At 46.7% G+C, this 18,199-nt stretch overlaps 1 protein-coding gene across 1 annotated transcript; it reads left to right on the forward strand.

Annotated features, from left to right (window-relative positions):
• Positions 1-251: 251 nt before the first annotated feature.
• Positions 252-5,288, forward strand: LOC123407445 (pheophytinase, chloroplastic). Its single transcript, XM_045100582.1, has 6 exons — positions 252-551; positions 1,015-1,690; positions 2,481-2,707; positions 3,118-3,309; positions 3,390-3,546; positions 4,828-5,288. The coding sequence occupies exons 2-6, from the start codon at positions 1,043-1,045 to the stop codon at positions 5,068-5,070; spliced, it is 1,467 nt and encodes a 488-aa protein (XP_044956517.1). The 5' UTR covers positions 252-551; positions 1,015-1,042; the 3' UTR covers positions 5,071-5,288.
• The last annotated feature ends 12,911 nt before the right edge of the window (positions 5,289-18,199 follow it).

Consider the following 18,199-nt stretch of genomic DNA (forward strand, 5'->3'; position numbering starts at 1 on the left):
TATGAACCAATTCAAAGGAGGCTTAAGATTTTTTTTTTGGGGATACTCGGTATTTCAGATGTCGGAGATACTAGTATTGACCGTGGAATCATCTGTGTGGCTGTGAATGACCTGTGCAGAACACGTGCACGACTATGCGCGGCAATACAGGTGGCTCCACCCCGAGCCGTCCACCAGATATTCCGATGGGTTGGTGGGGTGTCTCCGTGGAGAACGGGAAGAACGAGTGGTCGAGGGAAAAGCCATGAGCTCGATGTGGAGAGGTGGAAGAAGACAAGCGGAGGTAGGAGTTACCCGGACGCAAAATGAGTTCGGTAGGAGTGATCTGAACGCAAGAAGTCGATGGTGCACCGAGGCCTTCCAGATCAAAACCACCCCCCTCGTTCCTCGCCACTTACTAGTAGTAGTACATCTGTTCCGTCCTCCGCCGAACAAGCCTCGGGCACCGAAGTACGCCACCTAGAACTGGAAGGTGTTCTTCCTCCTCCTCCGCTCTACTGTGCTGCCGTGGCGTGGAGATCCAACCGGAGCTGGGCCGACTCCTTTTGCTGGTGACGAACCCTAACTTGCTCCAGCTGTCGATTCCGAGTTCTTTTTTCTGGTCTTTTCTTTTTCACGTGAGCAACCCTGTCCAAGTCTGACGTTAGGTCCGCCCCTGCTTGTTCCTAGTACAGTACCATTTTCGTGCAAAGAAAATGGTGCCAATCTGGTGCGATTCATCCTGCTTTCTTTGTCTGAAATAAGTTGCGTACAGTTGGTCATTCGTCAGGGTCGGATTCAGTTAACTGCTGAACCTAAGTGTTGTTTCGGAACCTTGTTTACAAAATTCCTCCAAACCAAAGAAGGCCTTAGCTTAATCCCACTGGATCTCTTTTTCAAAATAAATAAATCAACTTCACTGGATCTCTCATATATGCCAGCAAAAGTATTAGCTTTCATTTCTCCGACTATATAGACTGTGGAATTCTTCATTCCGGAGCAACTTTGTAAATTTTGTTCGCTACTCTGTTGCAGAACCAGTGTGCTAGCTACGGAAGCGGCCATGGAAGTGGTTTCTTCCAGCCACTCTTGCTTGGCATTTCATCAAACACCTAGCAGTGCTCGGAGGTTCCTGGGCACTGGCCTTGGTCCGCGGCATACCAATCTTACCCGGCCAAAGAAAAGCGCAGTGCTCTGTGTTGGGAGAGCTTCAAATCCAGGTGATTCAGGAAAGCTTCATGTCAGCCGCAGCTTCGATGTAAGCGATGTCGATGCTGCCCTCCAGGGCATCTCCAAGAAGGTAGGCCAGATCGAAAAAGTGGCGATTCCTGGTCTGCCAGAAGGGCCAGACAGTTCCCAAATCAGCACTGGTATGTGGGAGTGGAGGCCGAAGCTGACGGTATACTACGAGAAGTCTGGCACCAAGAATAGCAAGGCGCCAGCGGTGCTTTTTCTACCAGGTTTTGGAGTGGGCACCTTCCATTTTGAGAAGCAATTGATGGATCTTGGACGTGATTACAAGGTGTGGACAATGGATTTTCTAGGACAGGGAATGTCATTGCCGTCGGAAGACCCTGCTCCTAAGGCCACGGCAGGGGCGGATGATGAGGAATCGTATTGGGGTTTTGGACAAGATTCGCAACCATGGGCAGATGAATTGGTGTACTCTGTAGACTTGTGGCGTGACCAGGTCCAGCATTTCATTGAGGAGGTACCATTTTGGAATATCTGTTGTTTAATCCAGTATTCTTTTTGCTAATATGTCTTTCACGTTAACAAATCTTCCTGTGCTTTGCACTCTCCGGTAGTCCTGCAATAATTAGCAAGTTTTTTTTAGAGAGCAAGTTAGCTATTTTACTTTCATCACGAGTGCTTGTTGTTAGATCACCAAGTGGTAGCAGATACCAAGAATGGAGTTCCACAACAATTTAATTATGTACGTATTTTCTTAGTACTATACATCTATACATAGACTTGTGGAAACGTTGTTATGGTGAGCTGGTCAAGAATCCCAAATATCATGTATATTCAAACTCGTCATAGTTGCATAATTGAGTTCTTGCTTACTCGCGAATCTCCCAGTTGAAACACTATGTGATCATCTTCTTTGATGCTTGATGGCTGTGTGCATCGCAATGATGCACAGGCTGGGGGTCACCCTCCTTTTCAAAAAAAAGAAAATTTTCTTTGGTGCTCACTAATTCTTAATGAAAGAAAAATGATGTATCGTTAACACATCTTGTTTGGTGAATGTTTCTTGGTTTTTGGTCATACGACTAAGAAAATTCCTGGGAATATAACTGATCTATGTGTTAGAGGTTCAACTTTGCTGGTTATAATTGTTGACGTGTCTCCCAGGACTGTTATGTCAATCATACATTTTTTGTTTTGTTTTCATACTACTTAGAATCTTCCTATTCACAACCAGTTCAGTGACATATATCTTTAACTGTTGGATTGATGTCTCATTTTTCTTATTCTAAGTTTATAACCTCTTGCAGGTTATCGGTGAACCAGTTTATATTGTTGGAAACTCTCTTGGAGGTTTTGTTGCTCTGTATTTAGCTGCATCCAGTCCACACCTTGTAAAGGGGGTCACATTGCTTAATGCAACGCCATTTTGGGGTTTCCTTCCTAATCCTGCAAGATCTCCTCGTTTGTCAAAGATTTTTCCATGGGCTGGGACATTTCCTCTTCCATCAGTTGTGAGGAAACTTACTGAAACAGTGTATGTGTTACTTATTAGGTTTCAGAACAATACACGCGCAGATTGCATTATCTTAAGTTTCCCTGCTGTTAATTACTGGTCGTTGATGTTTTTTCTTCACTAAGTTGGATTCATGGATTGTCGCTATGTGGTTCATGCCTTTTACATAATATGCGCAGGATTTACCTGAACCTTTGACATGGAAATTTTAGCAATAAGCTGACATCATCAGCTCTTGAAAAAAAAAACATTCTCATATAAACCATGAACTTTATTTCTTGCACTATTATTTTACTGTAATTCTTGCACTATTATTTCTCTCCACATACTAGGATATCATATACGAGATTATAGCATCATTAGAATTATGTTTGTTATCCATGCATTGGATTCTACAAATTGGATAGCCCATTGATCCTTTCGTGATGCAGGTGGCAGAAGATAAGCGACCCAAGAAGTATACAGAAGATACTCAGGCAAGTATATGCTGACCACTCAACAAATGTTGATAAGGTGTTCTCGCGTATTATAGAGACAACAGAACACCCGGCAGCTGCTGCATCATTTGCCTCCATTATGTTTGCTCCAATGGGCCAGATATCCTTTCAGGAGGCACTATCTAGGTGAGATGGAAGGATCAACTTGATGAACTGCTCCATTGCTTACAAATATCAATTTCGACTTTAACACTGATCATCTGCAGGTGCCAAAGGCAGGACATTCCCATTTCCCTTATGTATGGGAAAGAAGATCCTTGGGTTAGACCTTATTGGGGTATCAGAGTCAAGCAGCAGGTCCCAGAAGCACCCTATTATGAAATCAGCCCTGCCGGTCACTGTCCTCATGATGAGGTTCCTGAGGTAACTATTGTTGCCGTGTACAAATTATAGCCCCCCTTTCTATTTATAAAATACTCTCATAGTCTCATTGATAGTTCATAAAGGTAGGGAGATATATCAAGAGCAAACTGCTATCGGGCTTCAAACATGCAACTTTAAAATCGACAAGTTAACCATAGAAAAAATTGAGAAGATCTTTGTTGGACCTGTGCATTGTCCTTCATTTTTTTCAGAAAACGAGTTCGAATAAATACAATATAAAAATATGTTTGTAAATTTTGCCTTTCGTTTTTAGAGTAAATATCACAGAACTCATTTCTTCTGTCAAAACTATACTTTAAGCAACCACTTCAAAACTATACTTTAAGCAAGCAATTCACATAACTGTACTCTGTAAACATAACATTTCACACCTACACCAATTGACAGATCCAGCCCAATGGGTGAGCGTGGGCCAACAATGCAAATCTTAACATAATTTTTATTTTATTTTTTTCTATGATATAAAGGCGAGTGAAAAAAAATCTAGGGTGGGCCCATCCTATCCACCCTCTAGCTCTGCCACTGGGACCAATAACTTCCCACTAGTAAGCCACGCTAGGAAATTAACAATGATACAATACAAGTCATACCAAGCAAAAAAGTACTCATACCCGAAGCAGGGCACTCCAAGCCTAGCCTTACACAGCAATGGATTGCCAACTAGCAGAACAATCTTTGTTCAAGAGAAATCAACAACAATAGATATTGGATACCTACATGCAATGAAGGACGCTGTCATGTGGGGTTGAACTTACAGTTACATCAAGGCAAGGCCCGTAGAGGCCACTAGCTTGGAGTACCAAGCACAGATGAGGATCTGCTGTAGGCAAACACATCTATCTTTTCTGTAATTTGTTATTTGATTATTTTCAGATATTAGAGGTAACCTTCAAGATTGTTAGTTACAGTTTTCATAATCATCTTGTATGCCACATCTATTTGACCCTAGGTCATCTTCACGTTATCACTCAAGCAAGAGATATTCGATCTTTATTTGCCTTAGCAGTGGAAACGTTTTAGGCTCATGAACCTGCCCTACTGTGCAATACCGTGTCAAGTTAGAAGTTAGTAGGCTTGAGCGCTTAAGTCAAGTCTTAGGTATTAGTTGGTTAAACCCAGCCAAAGCAAATTTTAAGCTATCATGGGGGTCTTAAGCCATTAGAAACTACACCACTTGTGAAGTCAAAGCTGTGACACCAACCGGGGTTTACGTTCATGGCTAGTGAGTTCCTTTTCAGCTGAACTTTTCTCCTTGGTCAGGTTATAAACTATTTGCTCCGAGGATGGCTTAAGAATGTGGAGTCTGAGGGTACAGTTGACCTCCCATTTCTTGAAGATTCCAGCTTTGAAGAACATGGGGTATCGAGGGAGCTGGAGTTTGTTAGGACAGGGTCCAAGAAATCAGTTAGTGTGCGGCTCTTCGGTTCCCAAATTTCCATGTGGAGCCAACTGAGCTCATTCTTGAAGCGACATGCCTCCAACCTACGGGTAGTGTCCAGATGATTCATCCGTAGTTCGTTAGATGGTAGAAGCTTCAATTGTATATTGTATTCATTATTCTTTATGTAAAGTAGTCATGTTGATCCCTAGATGTACGAAATAGAGTCGAGTTCAAATATTTGTTGTGGATGTGAATATGTGTAGTAGTACAAAGTTAGCATTGGACGTCAAATATCCGTCGTGGTTGTATTCAGAGGAATTCAAGATCAGATATTTTCCTACTCGGTGAATACCTGTAAAGTTTGAGGTAAGCAACAGTTTTATCACCGAACAACAACATTTTCCTGCTCCATTATATTTGTATCCTCTAGCGCGTCTTCCATTGCAGGTATGTTAGCATCATCAGTTTCCAATCTAGTATAAGATTAATTGGTAGCTTTTATTTGATATGCTGAGCATAAAGGAGTTTACTGGTAAATATATTAGCCGGATAAAACAGATGGAGCATTTTAGAGTGAGAACGAGGGTGTTAAAGTTAATGATCGATACGGTCCTTAACGAGTCCTTAGGGGGGGGGGGGGGGGGGGTTCTGTGGCACCATCGGGATGGCGCTGGCGGCGATCTGGATCTAGAGGTTGGTGTCGACGAGGGCTGGTCTTGACGGCGTGGCGCATCAGGGTCTTAACGATAGATGTGTGATTATGGATGCGCACAGGGAGGTGGCGGTGGTGAAGGCAGACCTGACAAGATGGATACGTCAGTACGTGCTCTGAAGATGGATCGATGGAAGATGGTGATGACGGTGTTTGCAGCGTGCGCATGCGGTGCTCGATGTGAGTGCGTTACCGGTGTGTGCCCAGATCCGTCAATACGGCTTGGTTGGGCCCTTCAGCTTTAGATGTTAGGTTTTGGTGTGAGGTCTGGGTATTCGACTCAGATAATCCATACCCCTTCATCAAGTGGATACGAGTAGCGATATATGTTACGAAGATGTCCATCTTGAGACTTGTTAATATATTACTTTGTAAGGTCTTTGTGAATAATTAAGAAAGTGATTGTATGCATCGCCCAAATACAGAGCTCGGGGTTATTCTCCTTTAAGAAAAATTAAGGCAGTGGTGTGTTTGTGTGCACTTTCTCCCATTTTGTTTAATATTGTTGTGGGCATGTTGCAAGGAGCTAAAACACTTAAACACAAGGTATCTTTAATTCATATTGGGGTTATTCCTAATCTTGCTGAAGTGGGTTTAGTTTCTTTTGATGATTAGCTTCCATGAAAGTGATTGTTGTTTTCGGGGTGTTAGTAATGGTATTGATTTGTACCATAAACAATCTTTTTTACGTATACTGTTGGGACTTTGCCGGTGAAATATCTGAGAATTCCTATCTATACTTAAGGAATAGTGATGAGAGTAAAGTTGAGGATATGGTTAGGTGTTGGCAAGGTAGATTCCGACATTTCTATTAAATTATGCCTAACTAATACTCCTTATTACAAGATATCAATTTTTACTTTTCGACTATAGGACCTTTGCATAAAATATTCTTAAAGATTGTTGTGGCAGGAAGGTGATAAATCTAATAAACACAATTTGGTAAGGTGATCTCAAGTTTGTTAGCCTTTGGATCAAGGTGGGCAAAGGTATATTTGATTTGCAGGTTATGAATGTTTGTATTCTGAATAAGTGGTCATGAAAGTTGGAGAAGGAGGATGGCTTATGGTATGATATAATCAAGATTTTTGTACACTGTAGTAGGACTCCTTTAGTAAATTGTCAATTACAAACCGAGTCAATCTCATTTTATGCATGATTTGCTTAGCCGTAGAGATGTGTCTTATAATTTCCCGGAAGGTAATAGAGATCTTGTTTTCAAACAGAGGCATTTTTTTTGCCTCATTCATTAGCTAAGCAGAAGAAAGATGCTTGGTTAATTAACGGATAAGTGGATGAAAAGAATCACAATTCGTTAAGCGGGACACACGGAATACCCCGCAAACACCTATACAAGGAGTCTTGTGGAGATAGCACATGGCATCATCGTCATCATTTCTTCCCAAGTAGACATCATTGTCATCCCTTCTTGTAGAGCAAGGGACTCCGAATTCGCCACAGATGACCATCAACCCAGCTTGCACCGCAGAGGTCGTGCAAAGCCACATGACAGTAAAAGATACATCCGCGATGATACACATTCACTACTGGAATTAGGGAATTTGCCACCAGTCAGTTCTTTGTTGTCTGCTGGCTGATGGTAAAGAGCCTCTTTGCCATTCGCTTGAAGAAAACATACGACAAAGATATGGCTGATGGCAAAGGGCCTTTTTGCCATCAGCCAAAGCTTTGCCGTATGCCAGCAGATGGCAAAGAAGGGCAAGGCAGACGGGCACACAGACGACAAAGGTAATGGCCTAACGGACGACGCCACCCCCGCCCCCACCCCCCTCTTTGCCGTCCGCTGCAGACGGCAAAGGGGCGACCAACCTAACGGTCGTTAGGGCATTGCCCTCTCTCCCCCATAACAGCCGGCGTGCCCACCCACCCTCTTTCTCTCTATCTCTCTCCCTCGCCCTCGCCCCCAGCCCCCGACAGCCGCCGAGGAGATCCCCCGCGCCGGCGACCCCTCGCCCCACCCTCTCCCTGCGCCGATGTGACAGCCCGAGACCGACGCTTCAGAAGATTTCCCCCTTTATTCCGTTTCCGTCGTGTGGCTATTTTATTTTGTTGGTTGCATCATCATTTAGTATGCATCATCGCATCATGCATGGCATCATGTCAACTGTGATTTGTCGGTGTTGCTTGTTGCTCCGTGTTGATGCTTGTGAGTGCTTGTGGGTGTGGCGTTGTTCGTTGGCGTGGTGAGAGTGGGTGCAACAAAGCCGCTTCAAACCTTGTTGCACCGCAGACCTAAACCTCCTCCCCCTCTCCCTCTTATTTCGTTTTCGTGGTTTTTGCTAAAGTTCAGTTTCAACCCCTGTCAAAAGATTCGTCTTCTTTTAAAAGATCCTTTTATTAAATATGGGGTAACCCCTCGGGTTTCCTTTATCTCCTCCTTTTGTTTATTTTTAAAACCGTCTCATTTTCTTTTATCTTTTAAAGGGCTTTTATTTTATTCTTTAAATAAAAGGGGTTTGGTTTTATTCTTTTGTAAGAAAAGGATTTTATTTTAATTCTTAAAAGGGTTTCATTTTTATTTGTTTAAAAATGCCCAGCCTATTTTATAGTTGGGGTATATTTTTTTTCGAAGGAGCCAAAAGTATTTCCCTGTTTTGTTTAATCCTTTTTTTTTGTGTGTGTTTCTCTGATTAAAAAAAGGGTAAAGAGAGAGAGGGAGGCCACTTGGCCCAAGTGCCCCCCCGGCCTGCCCCTGCCTGACCTAGCCCAGCCCGCAGCCCCTGTCTCCCCCCGTGCGCCATCGCCTTCCCCATGCATGATCCCCTCCTCGTCTCCCCTCGTCCACCCTTCTTCTCTCCCGTGCCGCCGAGCTGCGCCGCCTGCGCCTCCCCGCGCGAGCAGCCCCGTCGCTGCCTGGCCTGCCGGCAGCGCGCCCCCGCCATGGAAGCCGCTCCTGCGCCGCCATGGCCTCGCCTCCCTCGACCTCGCCTCCTGCGCCGCCCTGCCCGTGCTGGCCTCCCGTCGCTGGTGCGCCGCCCCGCCATGCTCGCCTCCCCGCGCGCCGCCTCTTCCCCCACGCGCCAGCTCCTGCTCGCCGAGCCGCTGTGCCGCGGTCTCCCTTCCCCGCTGACGTGCTAGCCCCTGCACCATCTCCTCCCCGCCGTGCGGCGCCTCCACGGCCCAGTGCCGACCTCGCCGTGGCTGCCTTGGCCCTGCAGCAGGTCGCCTCTCCCCTCACGAGCGTCGCCCCTGCCTGAGATGCTCGTCGCCTCGCCGTTCCCCGCACCCTGTCGATCTCCTTCACCGTGCTATTGCTGTTGCCGTTGGTGCCAGATGCTGCTGCTGTTGCTGTAGAGGCTAGCTAGGCTGCTGCTTGTTGTGCTGCGCGTTGTAGCTGCTGCTGCTTCTGTCGAGTTGCTGTGCCGTGCTAGGTGCCTCATGCTGCCCTCTTGCTGGTGATAGCCTAGCTGCTGCCGTGCTTGCCGTTTTGCAGTTGCTGTTGTGTTTGTCGCTGCGTGCTGTTGCTGTATTTGCCTGCTGCCGTTTTGCTTGCCTATTTCTGGCTGCTGATTAGGTTGCTAGTTGCTAGCTGTAGCCTCCTTGCGTGTTGCTATAGCTGCAGGATAGATGCTTGCTTTGCTGCTTGCTTGCTGCTTAGCTAGTGTTAGTTGCTTAGGTGCTGTTTGCCATGTTGCTAGGTTGATAGTTGTTGTAGATTGCTTGCTAATAGGTGCTTGCTGCTTGCCCTGCTAGTTTGCTGGTTGCTGAAACTAGTAGTTGTAGGTTGCTTGCTTGCTAGTTGCTGCTAGGTAGTTTTTGCTCCTGCTAGCTAGCTGTGCTGCTGTATGTAGTTGCTTAGCCGCCGTATTGCTTTGCTGCTCTTGCCGTTTGCTGCTAGGCTAGTAGCTGCTGCCGCTGCCGATATGTTGCTGTCGTGGCTTGCCGAGGTGTTGCTGCCAGCTTGCCTGCTTGCCATAGTGTGCCGATGATAGTTGCTGTCGCCGGTGTTGCTGTGGTGACGCTGGTTTCCGTCGCCGAAGACCACAAGCACCCTCCCCGCCGCCGACGGTCGTTGACAAGATTGCGAGTACCACGACGTCCTCGACGACCCCGGAACCGAGTTCGACTTCCTCGACGTCGCCGAAGACCCGTGGTCGACTACCGACGCCGAAGATCGTCTATCGACGCAAGAGAACGACTACCGTCGACGAGACCGTGCACGACTACTTCCGCGACGTCCACGACGACCGTTGTTCCCCTTCACCGAACCGAACCGCTCCGTTGTGCATGCTTCGAAGGTATAACGTTGATACGTTGTCGTGTATCGTGTACAAGTGATGTATGAATATATGTATGTATGCACCGTATGTTGCCCGTTGCCCGTTGTCTTCTTTCGGTCGTGCCTCGACACATGGGAACCCGAGATACGGGATCACCCCATTCTTTATTTAACGTTTCCGCACACACTTGTATACGTTGGCACAATATCTCGTTGAGTATCGGGATAGGAACATTGCCGTGTCATCGTTTCCGTTTTGCCGCCATGGTTCCCTCTCGCTCGCCGTGGCGACACCTGTTTCTTTCTCTTCTTGCCGTGATGTTTGAACTCGCATGCATGACGCATTCATGGCATAATTTTCTTGTGTTGCATGTCTATTGAGCCGTAGCGTCCGTTCTTAGTTCCGCGAGCTAAACTGACTAGGATGACACGTAGGATCATCGCTTCACCCCTTGCCATGTTAACAACATTTAATATTGCGTGTTAAATAATCAGGAGTGAACTAAATAATTAATCGTGGAGTTTCGTCGATATGCAACCCGTGGCATATCGAGCTTCACTTAATGTGTAGAGTTTGTGTGAGGTGAATTGCCATGCCATGCCTGCATCGATGAACTGATCATGCATCATATTAGGGTATGCATCATGTTGTGCATCGTATCGTGAATATTTGTGTTGATGTTTGTTTCCGGTTTGCTCCATTCCGATAGAGTTCCGCAAGCGTGTCGGAATGTGAGGACCCGTTTGACTACATTGGTTCGCCGACTTCACGGAGTTGTTCTTCTTCCGAGCGGGATCCCAGGCAAGATGACCATTTCCCCAGATACCATTACTATCATTGCCATGCTAGTTTATCGCTTCTATCGTTTATGTCTCGTTGCCTACCACCTGTTAAATATCAGCCTTCCAACAATGCCATGATTACCTTCAACCTGTTCGACCTAGCAAACCACTGATTGGCTATGTTACCGCTTGCTTAACCATGTTGTTAGCGTTGCTAGTTGCAGGTGTAGTTGCTTCCATGTGACAACATGGGTTCTTTGTTATATCACCATATTAAATGCTATTTAATTTAATGCACCTATATACTTGGTAAAAGGTGGAAGGCTCGGCCTTTCTAGCCTGGTGTTTTGTTCCACCTTTGCCCCCTTAGTTTCGGCTACCAGTATTATGTTCCATAATTGAGCGCTCATAACACGATCGGGGTTGTTATGGGGACCCCCTTGATAATTCGTTTTAGATTAAAGCTGGTCTGACAAGGCCCAACATTGGTTCTACATTTGCCCAACATAATAATTTTGTTAATATTGAAATGCATAGGGCGTCATGAACCCGAGGAGTAATTTTACATAAACAGGGGGGGCCAGTGCTGATGGTGTTGGTCCCAAACGGTCTGCCTGCGGGGCCACCACGGGGAAACTCGAGGTTTGGCACCCGTAGCTAGTTCCATCCATCATGTCCTGAGAACGAGATACGCGGCTCCTATCGGGATCGTCGACACGCCGGGCGACCTTGCTGGATTAGTTTTACCTTTGACGAGATATCTTGTGCATCGGGATTCCGGTGATGCTTTGGGTAATCTCGGAGTTGAGGTTTTCCACTAGGGAATCCGACGAGATCGCGAGCTTCGTGATTGAGGATTTTTATGCGGCTTGTGGTAATTTGTGATGGACTAGTTGGAGCACCCCTATAGGGTTAAATCTTTCGGAAAGCCGTGCCCGCGGTTATGTGGCAACGTGGAAACTTTGTTTAACACTGGTTCTAGATAACTTGAAGTTAACTTAATTAAAATATGTCAACTATGTTCGTAACCGTGACTGTCTCTTTCGTGAGTTCCTTCTCCGATCGAGGACACGGTGGGGTTATGTCGGGCGTAGGTAGGTGTTCAGGATCATTCATTTGATCAACAGTAGTTCACGTCCGTTATGCGTAGATCTTCCCCCTCTTATTTCTTGTACTCGTAAGTTTAGCCACCAAATATATGCTTAGTCGCTGCTGCAACCTCACCACTTAACCTTACCTCACCCATTAAGCTTTGCTAGTCTTGATACCTTTGGAAATGAGATTGCTGAGTCCCCTGTGGCTCACAGATTACTACAACACCAGTTGCAGGTACATGTAAAGGTTACTTGACGCAAGCGCGTTGATTGTTCATTTGGGGTTGCTTCTTCTTCTTCTTCTTCTTCATCGATCTAGGATGGGCTCCAGACCGGCAGCCTGGGATAGCAAGGATGGACGCCGTTTCATTTTCTCGTTTGTTTTCGTCCGTACTCGGACCCTGCTCTTACTCTTGATGAATATGTAATGTACTGATGTGACTCTGATGTAGCTCGTGGTGAGTGTAAGCCAATCCTATATATACCTCTTCTTTTCAGTACATGTACTTGTAACGATATCCATTCTTGCGACACGACGAGATGCGCTTCTATCCCTGACGAGGCCCTCGTGCCAAATTGAGGATAGGGACGCATCTTGGGCGTGACAGCCGACCCCGCGACGGCCACCAGTCCCCATGCCGGCCACCCCCGCTCCTCCCCGTCGGCCACCCCGCTCCTCCCCGCACCTCTCCCTGCGTCGGCCCCGAGTCGGCCACCCGTCCCCACGCCGGCCACCCCCGCTCCTCCCCGCTCTGACCACCCTCTCCCTGTGCCGGCCCCGCATCATCTAACCCTCCCGCGCCAGCCACCCCCGCTCCTCCCCGCACCGGCCACCCCTCCCCGCAGCCGACGCCCCTTCCCCGCCAGCGCCCCTGCCCTGCCCGGTGCCCCTCTTGACCCGGGTGCCCCACCGGCCTGCCCCCCATCGCACTAGCCCCCCACTGCCCCGACCTCCGCACACTGCCTTCGGCGCCGACCGCACCAAGGTGAGGTTTTCCCCCTTTTTTCTTCTGTTTAATGCTATGTTAGTTTAGTTTAGTGCTATGTCAAATTAGTGATAGGTTTAGTTTAGTGCTATGTTGGTGATATGTTTTTGTTTATTGATAGGTTAGTGATAGGTTTTAGTTTAGTGTTATGTATGTTTAGTCATAATTAAAAGAAGTAGAAAAAAGATGAAGAAGAAAAGAAGAATAAGTAGAAGAAGGAAGAAGAAGAAGAGGAGGAGGAGGAGGAGGGGGAGAAGAAGAAGAGGAGGAGGAGGAGGAGAAGAGGAGAAGAAAGAAGAGGAGGAGGAGGAGAAGAGGAGAAGAAAGAAGAGGAAAAAGGAAAAGAAGGAAGAAGAAGAAGAAGAAGAAGGAAGAAGAAGAAAAAGAAGAACAAGGAGAAGAAGAAGAAGAAGAAAAGAAGAAGAAGAGGAGAAGGAAAGAAGAAGAAGAAGAAGTAGCAGAAGAGGAGGAGGAGAAGAAGAAGATGATAAGGAAAGAAGAAGTAGTAAAAGAAGAGGAACTGTCAATGCTTTATATGATGTGATGTCATTACTAATATTATTATTTTCATAGTTTGAACTGTCAATGCTTTATGTGATGTGATGTCCTAAATTTTTTCACTCGGTAAAATTTACAGGGTTTGTGCTATTTCATCTCTTTGGACTCATCGTCGTCGAAGGTTTTGTTCCGTGATCCTGCCGTTGTTTGACTACTTCCTCTACAACCGAGAGTGAGCTACGAATCCACCTTCACCTCCTATGCTCTTTTAATCATGTTAGTAGATTTAATTTTCATGCTAAGTCGCGTAACCTAGGCGTCTCCCGTCCGAAAGGGTTGCATCAATAAATATGCATTAAATTGCATATTTATCACCATAACTCATTCGGATTGTCTAGCGATTTCCACGGACAACCCGAGTATGTGTAGAGTGAGTACGTTCTCCATGCTCTACCCCATTCCAAGACAAAATTTCGGCAGCGCCTCCATGTTGTTCTCCGGATGCACACTCTCTCGGTTTTTTACCGAGACGTGTATTTGGAGAACAGCGGGGAGGTGCTGCCGAAATTTTGTCTCGGAATGGGGTAGAGCATGGAGAACGTACTCACTCTACACATACTCGGGTGGGATTATGACCTATCTTTACCTATTAGCGTGCAGGTTTCATGGACGTAATAAAATTGACAAACCAGATTAACTGATGAATATACATGCTGAATTATATATATATGTATATATCTGGTGTCTTTAGCAACTAGGCAAGATGAGTGATCGTGCGTGGATGTACACCGGTCACACTAGTCACAAAGAGATGACCATAGAATGGTTTATAAAAACCAGGGAGTTTGTGAAAGCTGCATTTGCAAATGGTGAGGAAACAAAGTGGTGCCCCTGTCTTGGGTGCAACAACTATAAAAAGAGGACATAGGCTGAAATGATTAAACACTTGCAGAGGAGGGGTTTTAAGCCTAATTATATGGTGTGGAAATTTCATGGTGAGTCTAGACAACGCACCAGAGCTGAGGTGGTTCGTCGTCGCACTGACGAGCATGGTACCAGGATCGAAAGCATGGTGCAAGACTTTGATGATGCTCGGGATTCACACGCTGAGATGGAGGAATCTGCAAAGGCCTTCTATGAAATGTTGTAGTCTTCAAAAGCCATCTCCACGAGCACACTGAGCTTTGTCAGCTGGATGCCATTGCACAAGTACTGGCTTTGAAGGCTCAGTTCAACTTGGGAAGGGAATGCTACGACGCGATGATGACACTATTTGGACGCTTCCTACCCAAAGGCCATGTCATACCTGCAAACCTGTACCATTCGTACAATATACTTCGTGTACCTAAGGTGCCCTATGAGAAGATATATGCGAGTGACAAAGGATGTGCCTTATTTAGGAAGGAGTATGCGGACTTGGACTATTGTCCCATTTGCAAGTGTTCTAGGTATGTTGTGGCAGACAACGATATGGGTGAGAAGAGCGAGACCGAAATCCCAGTTAATGTTCTTTGGTATATGCCAATCATACAAGGGCTTCAACGTCTTTTAATGATCGAAGAGATGTCCAGACAAATGACATGGCACAAATTGGTCAAAAGAACCGAACTAGATGCAGATGGGAATAAGATGGCGGTAGACACATCGAATGGGGAAGCATGGAAGGACTTCGATGCATTACATCCAGATAAAGCGGCAGATCCAAGGCATCCTCGAGTGTGCGTCGGCACGGATGGGTTCAATCCCTTTGGTATGACGGCAACCCAATACAGTTGTTGGCCTGTATTTGTCATTCCACTCATTCTCCCCCAGAAAGATTATGCAAAGAAATAACATATTCGTGACGTTGATAATTCTAGGGCCCAACTATCCGGGGAAGAACATGAATGTGTACATGCAACCTCTTAAGGATGATGTGACATCCTCGACTTTTGCTACAGTAAATATTGTAGTCAAGCGACAGTAATCCCACGCTAATAAAGCCACGTCATCATAAATTCTATCTTTGATCTCGTGTTGGTCAAAAACCAAGTCGGGTTCGAAATTTAAAAATAAAGTCGAACGAGAAACGTTTGGTGATGTTAAGTAAAAATGTTGGAAGAGATATTGAAGTTCCCTAATAAGTTATAATAATGAATCGGACATTTTCAATGATATTAAAAGTCCTATATAGTTAGATCAGAGATATATAAATACATATAAATATTTATAATAGAATGTCAGAAAGTAAAAGAAAGAAAAACAAAAGATAATGAAAAAATAAAAATAAAAGTAAAACCCCTGGCCCAACTGGGCCAATTTGGCCCAGCCGGCCAGGCTCACCGACCAAACCCTAGCGCACGTCGCCAGGAACCGCGAGGGGTTCCTCCCCCTCGCCACCTATCAGCCGCCACCAGAGACACCCAGCACCCCACCACCGAGCTCTCTCCTCTCGGTCCACCCACGTCCCACCTACCCCCCCCAGATCGGACCCCCCCCACCGACACCCTTTCCCGATTCACCCCACCTGCCCCCGTTCACCTAATCTCGTCGGCCTCCCAGTCTCCCGATCTAGCCACCCGAGCCCCTCTCCCCCATGAGCACCTCTCCTCCCCTCGGCCCTCTCTCTCGTTAACCCCCCTGCTGGGAACCCTACCAGCCGAAGCCCCCCACCCACCTCTCGGCAGCTTCCCCCATCCCCCACCGAGAGCCCCCCGTGAGCACTACCCACCCGCCGGTTCTCGGCTCCCCCACCGGTCGGAGTACACCGTCCCTCCCGATCCTGCGGCCGAGGCCCTCCCCATCTCGCCGGCCGGAGATCCCCGTCGGCGGCTCCATCCCAAGGGCCCTCCTCATTGGGGCCTCTCTCGGCGACTCTCCTCGCCGGCAACGACCTCTCCAACCCCGTCGCCCCACCGCGAGGGCCTTCCCTTGCCGACCCATCACGCCTTCCTCCGTCGGCCTCCATTGGCCCCTCCACCCAGCGCCGGCTTGCCCTCACCCGCGCCTCCCATCCCGCCGCCTCGGGCCCCTCGCCGACGACTGAACCTCTAGCCTCCCTCGACCCGACGGCTCCCCCTCGCCACCGGATCGGCCATCTCCGTCACAGCCTCCACGCCGGAGCTCCTCTGCCTACCTCGCCGGACTGCAGCACCACGTCGGCCGTCGCCCTCCCTCGAGCCCGCATTGCACCTCTACGGGCTCGGTGAGAACACCCCCACTTCTCCTCCCTCCCCTCCGGATCCATTCCGACGAATGTCGCCGCATTCCGACGCCGTTAGGGTCATGCAGGTGGAGATGGGGTTGTCACCTTCCTCTCTGTGTTGAGAGAGGAGCAGTGAGAGTTGTACAGAGAGATGTAGAAGAGAGAAAATTAATAATAAAATGCATATGTATGTATATAAAAAATTATGTATGTATGAATTTATGCATGTATATACGTATAATAGATATTAGTGGATGTGTGAGTTTGTGTGTTGTGTATGTGTGTGCGTGTAGTGTTTGTGTGCTCGTTGTCCCGATGACATGCTGGGCCCATGTCCCTAAAGATAATAATAATAATAAAAATAATGTTTTTATTAAATAAATAAATAGATATATTATTTAATTAATTAATTGGGTAATTAGAATAATTAGAGTATGACACGTGGGTCCCCCATTAAATTAATCTGATTAATCAATATTTAATCTATATTAAAACTTGTGCCTATGACGTTCGGGACCCGCTCGTTAGTTGACCAGTCAAATGTTGATGTCAGCATGACATCATGCTGATGTCATAATAGCTTTTTATTAAATTATTTAAATCTGTTTTTAATTCCTAATTATTGAATAAAACTTTAAAAATTAATATAAAATATTTCGTAAGTCAGATCAAAATATTTTCAACATGAAAGTTGATCAGCAGAACGAGACGAACCCGGATACATAGTCCATTCGATTGCCACACGTCCCTAGCATAGCAAACATGGAACATTTCCATCGTTTCCAGTATAACCGGTAGTAGCGCGAGACCCGGGAAAATATCGTCAGATATTCTTCCGACCCGTCTATGACGGATGTTGCTGCGTTAGCTCATGTCTAGCCTGCATCTTGCCATGTCATGCTTTGTGTTACATCGGTGCTATTATTTATTGTTTCTTCCCCCTCTTCTTACCGGTAGACCCCGAGACTGACGCTGCTGCCGGGTACATCTACGATCCTGCCGATCAGTCCTTTGCCGCAGAGCAGCAAGGCAAGCAAACCCCCTTGATCATTCCTATATCGCCTATGTCTTTCTTCCTACTGCTTGCATTAGTATTTTGCTACTGTTGTAGTTAGCTCCTATATCTGATGCATAGCCTATTTTTGTTGAATTCCTACTTTCAGTCCTATACCTTTAATATGCCTAGTATAGGTGGAGCAGTCATCCCCTCTGACCCCGTAGTTCAGTTGTCCCGCTTGTTTTCAATCTCGATCTCTGATCGACGAGCCAGACCTGACACAACACATACACCCCCTTCGTTGTACGACACTACAGAGATACTATCGGGTACCGAGGGTGACACCTCGCTAAGTACTCCTGATGATATCTCTGTAGTATAGCTAGTCGGTCGTGGTTATCGAGGGTGATTCCTCTTTCACCATTCCCGATGACGCCTCTGTCGTGCAACCCCTCAAGTGTGGGACCCTCGAGGGTGATTCCTCTAAGCCCACCTTGACGAGTACATCGTTCGGAATCCAACGAGGGTGATACCTCGGATCCCCCCCGATGTTACAACCACACAGTTACTCGACCTTGTTACTGGGATCTTTGGTGATTAGTTGTAAGACGGGTGGATTCCCGTGAGACTGTGTTGTTGGCCTAATTAAAATGTTAATGGATTTGGGTATTTGATCTGGGTTGGTCGGAGACCTTTTCGCACTAACCGGCTACGCGGGAAGAATTATGGGTACTCGGCGTCGCGGTATCAGCCGAAG

This window comes from Hordeum vulgare, chromosome 7H (genome assembly GCF_904849725.1).
Source record: "Hordeum vulgare subsp. vulgare chromosome 7H, MorexV3_pseudomolecules_assembly, whole genome shotgun sequence".
NCBI classification, from domain to species: domain Eukaryota; kingdom Viridiplantae; phylum Streptophyta; class Magnoliopsida; order Poales; family Poaceae; genus Hordeum; species Hordeum vulgare.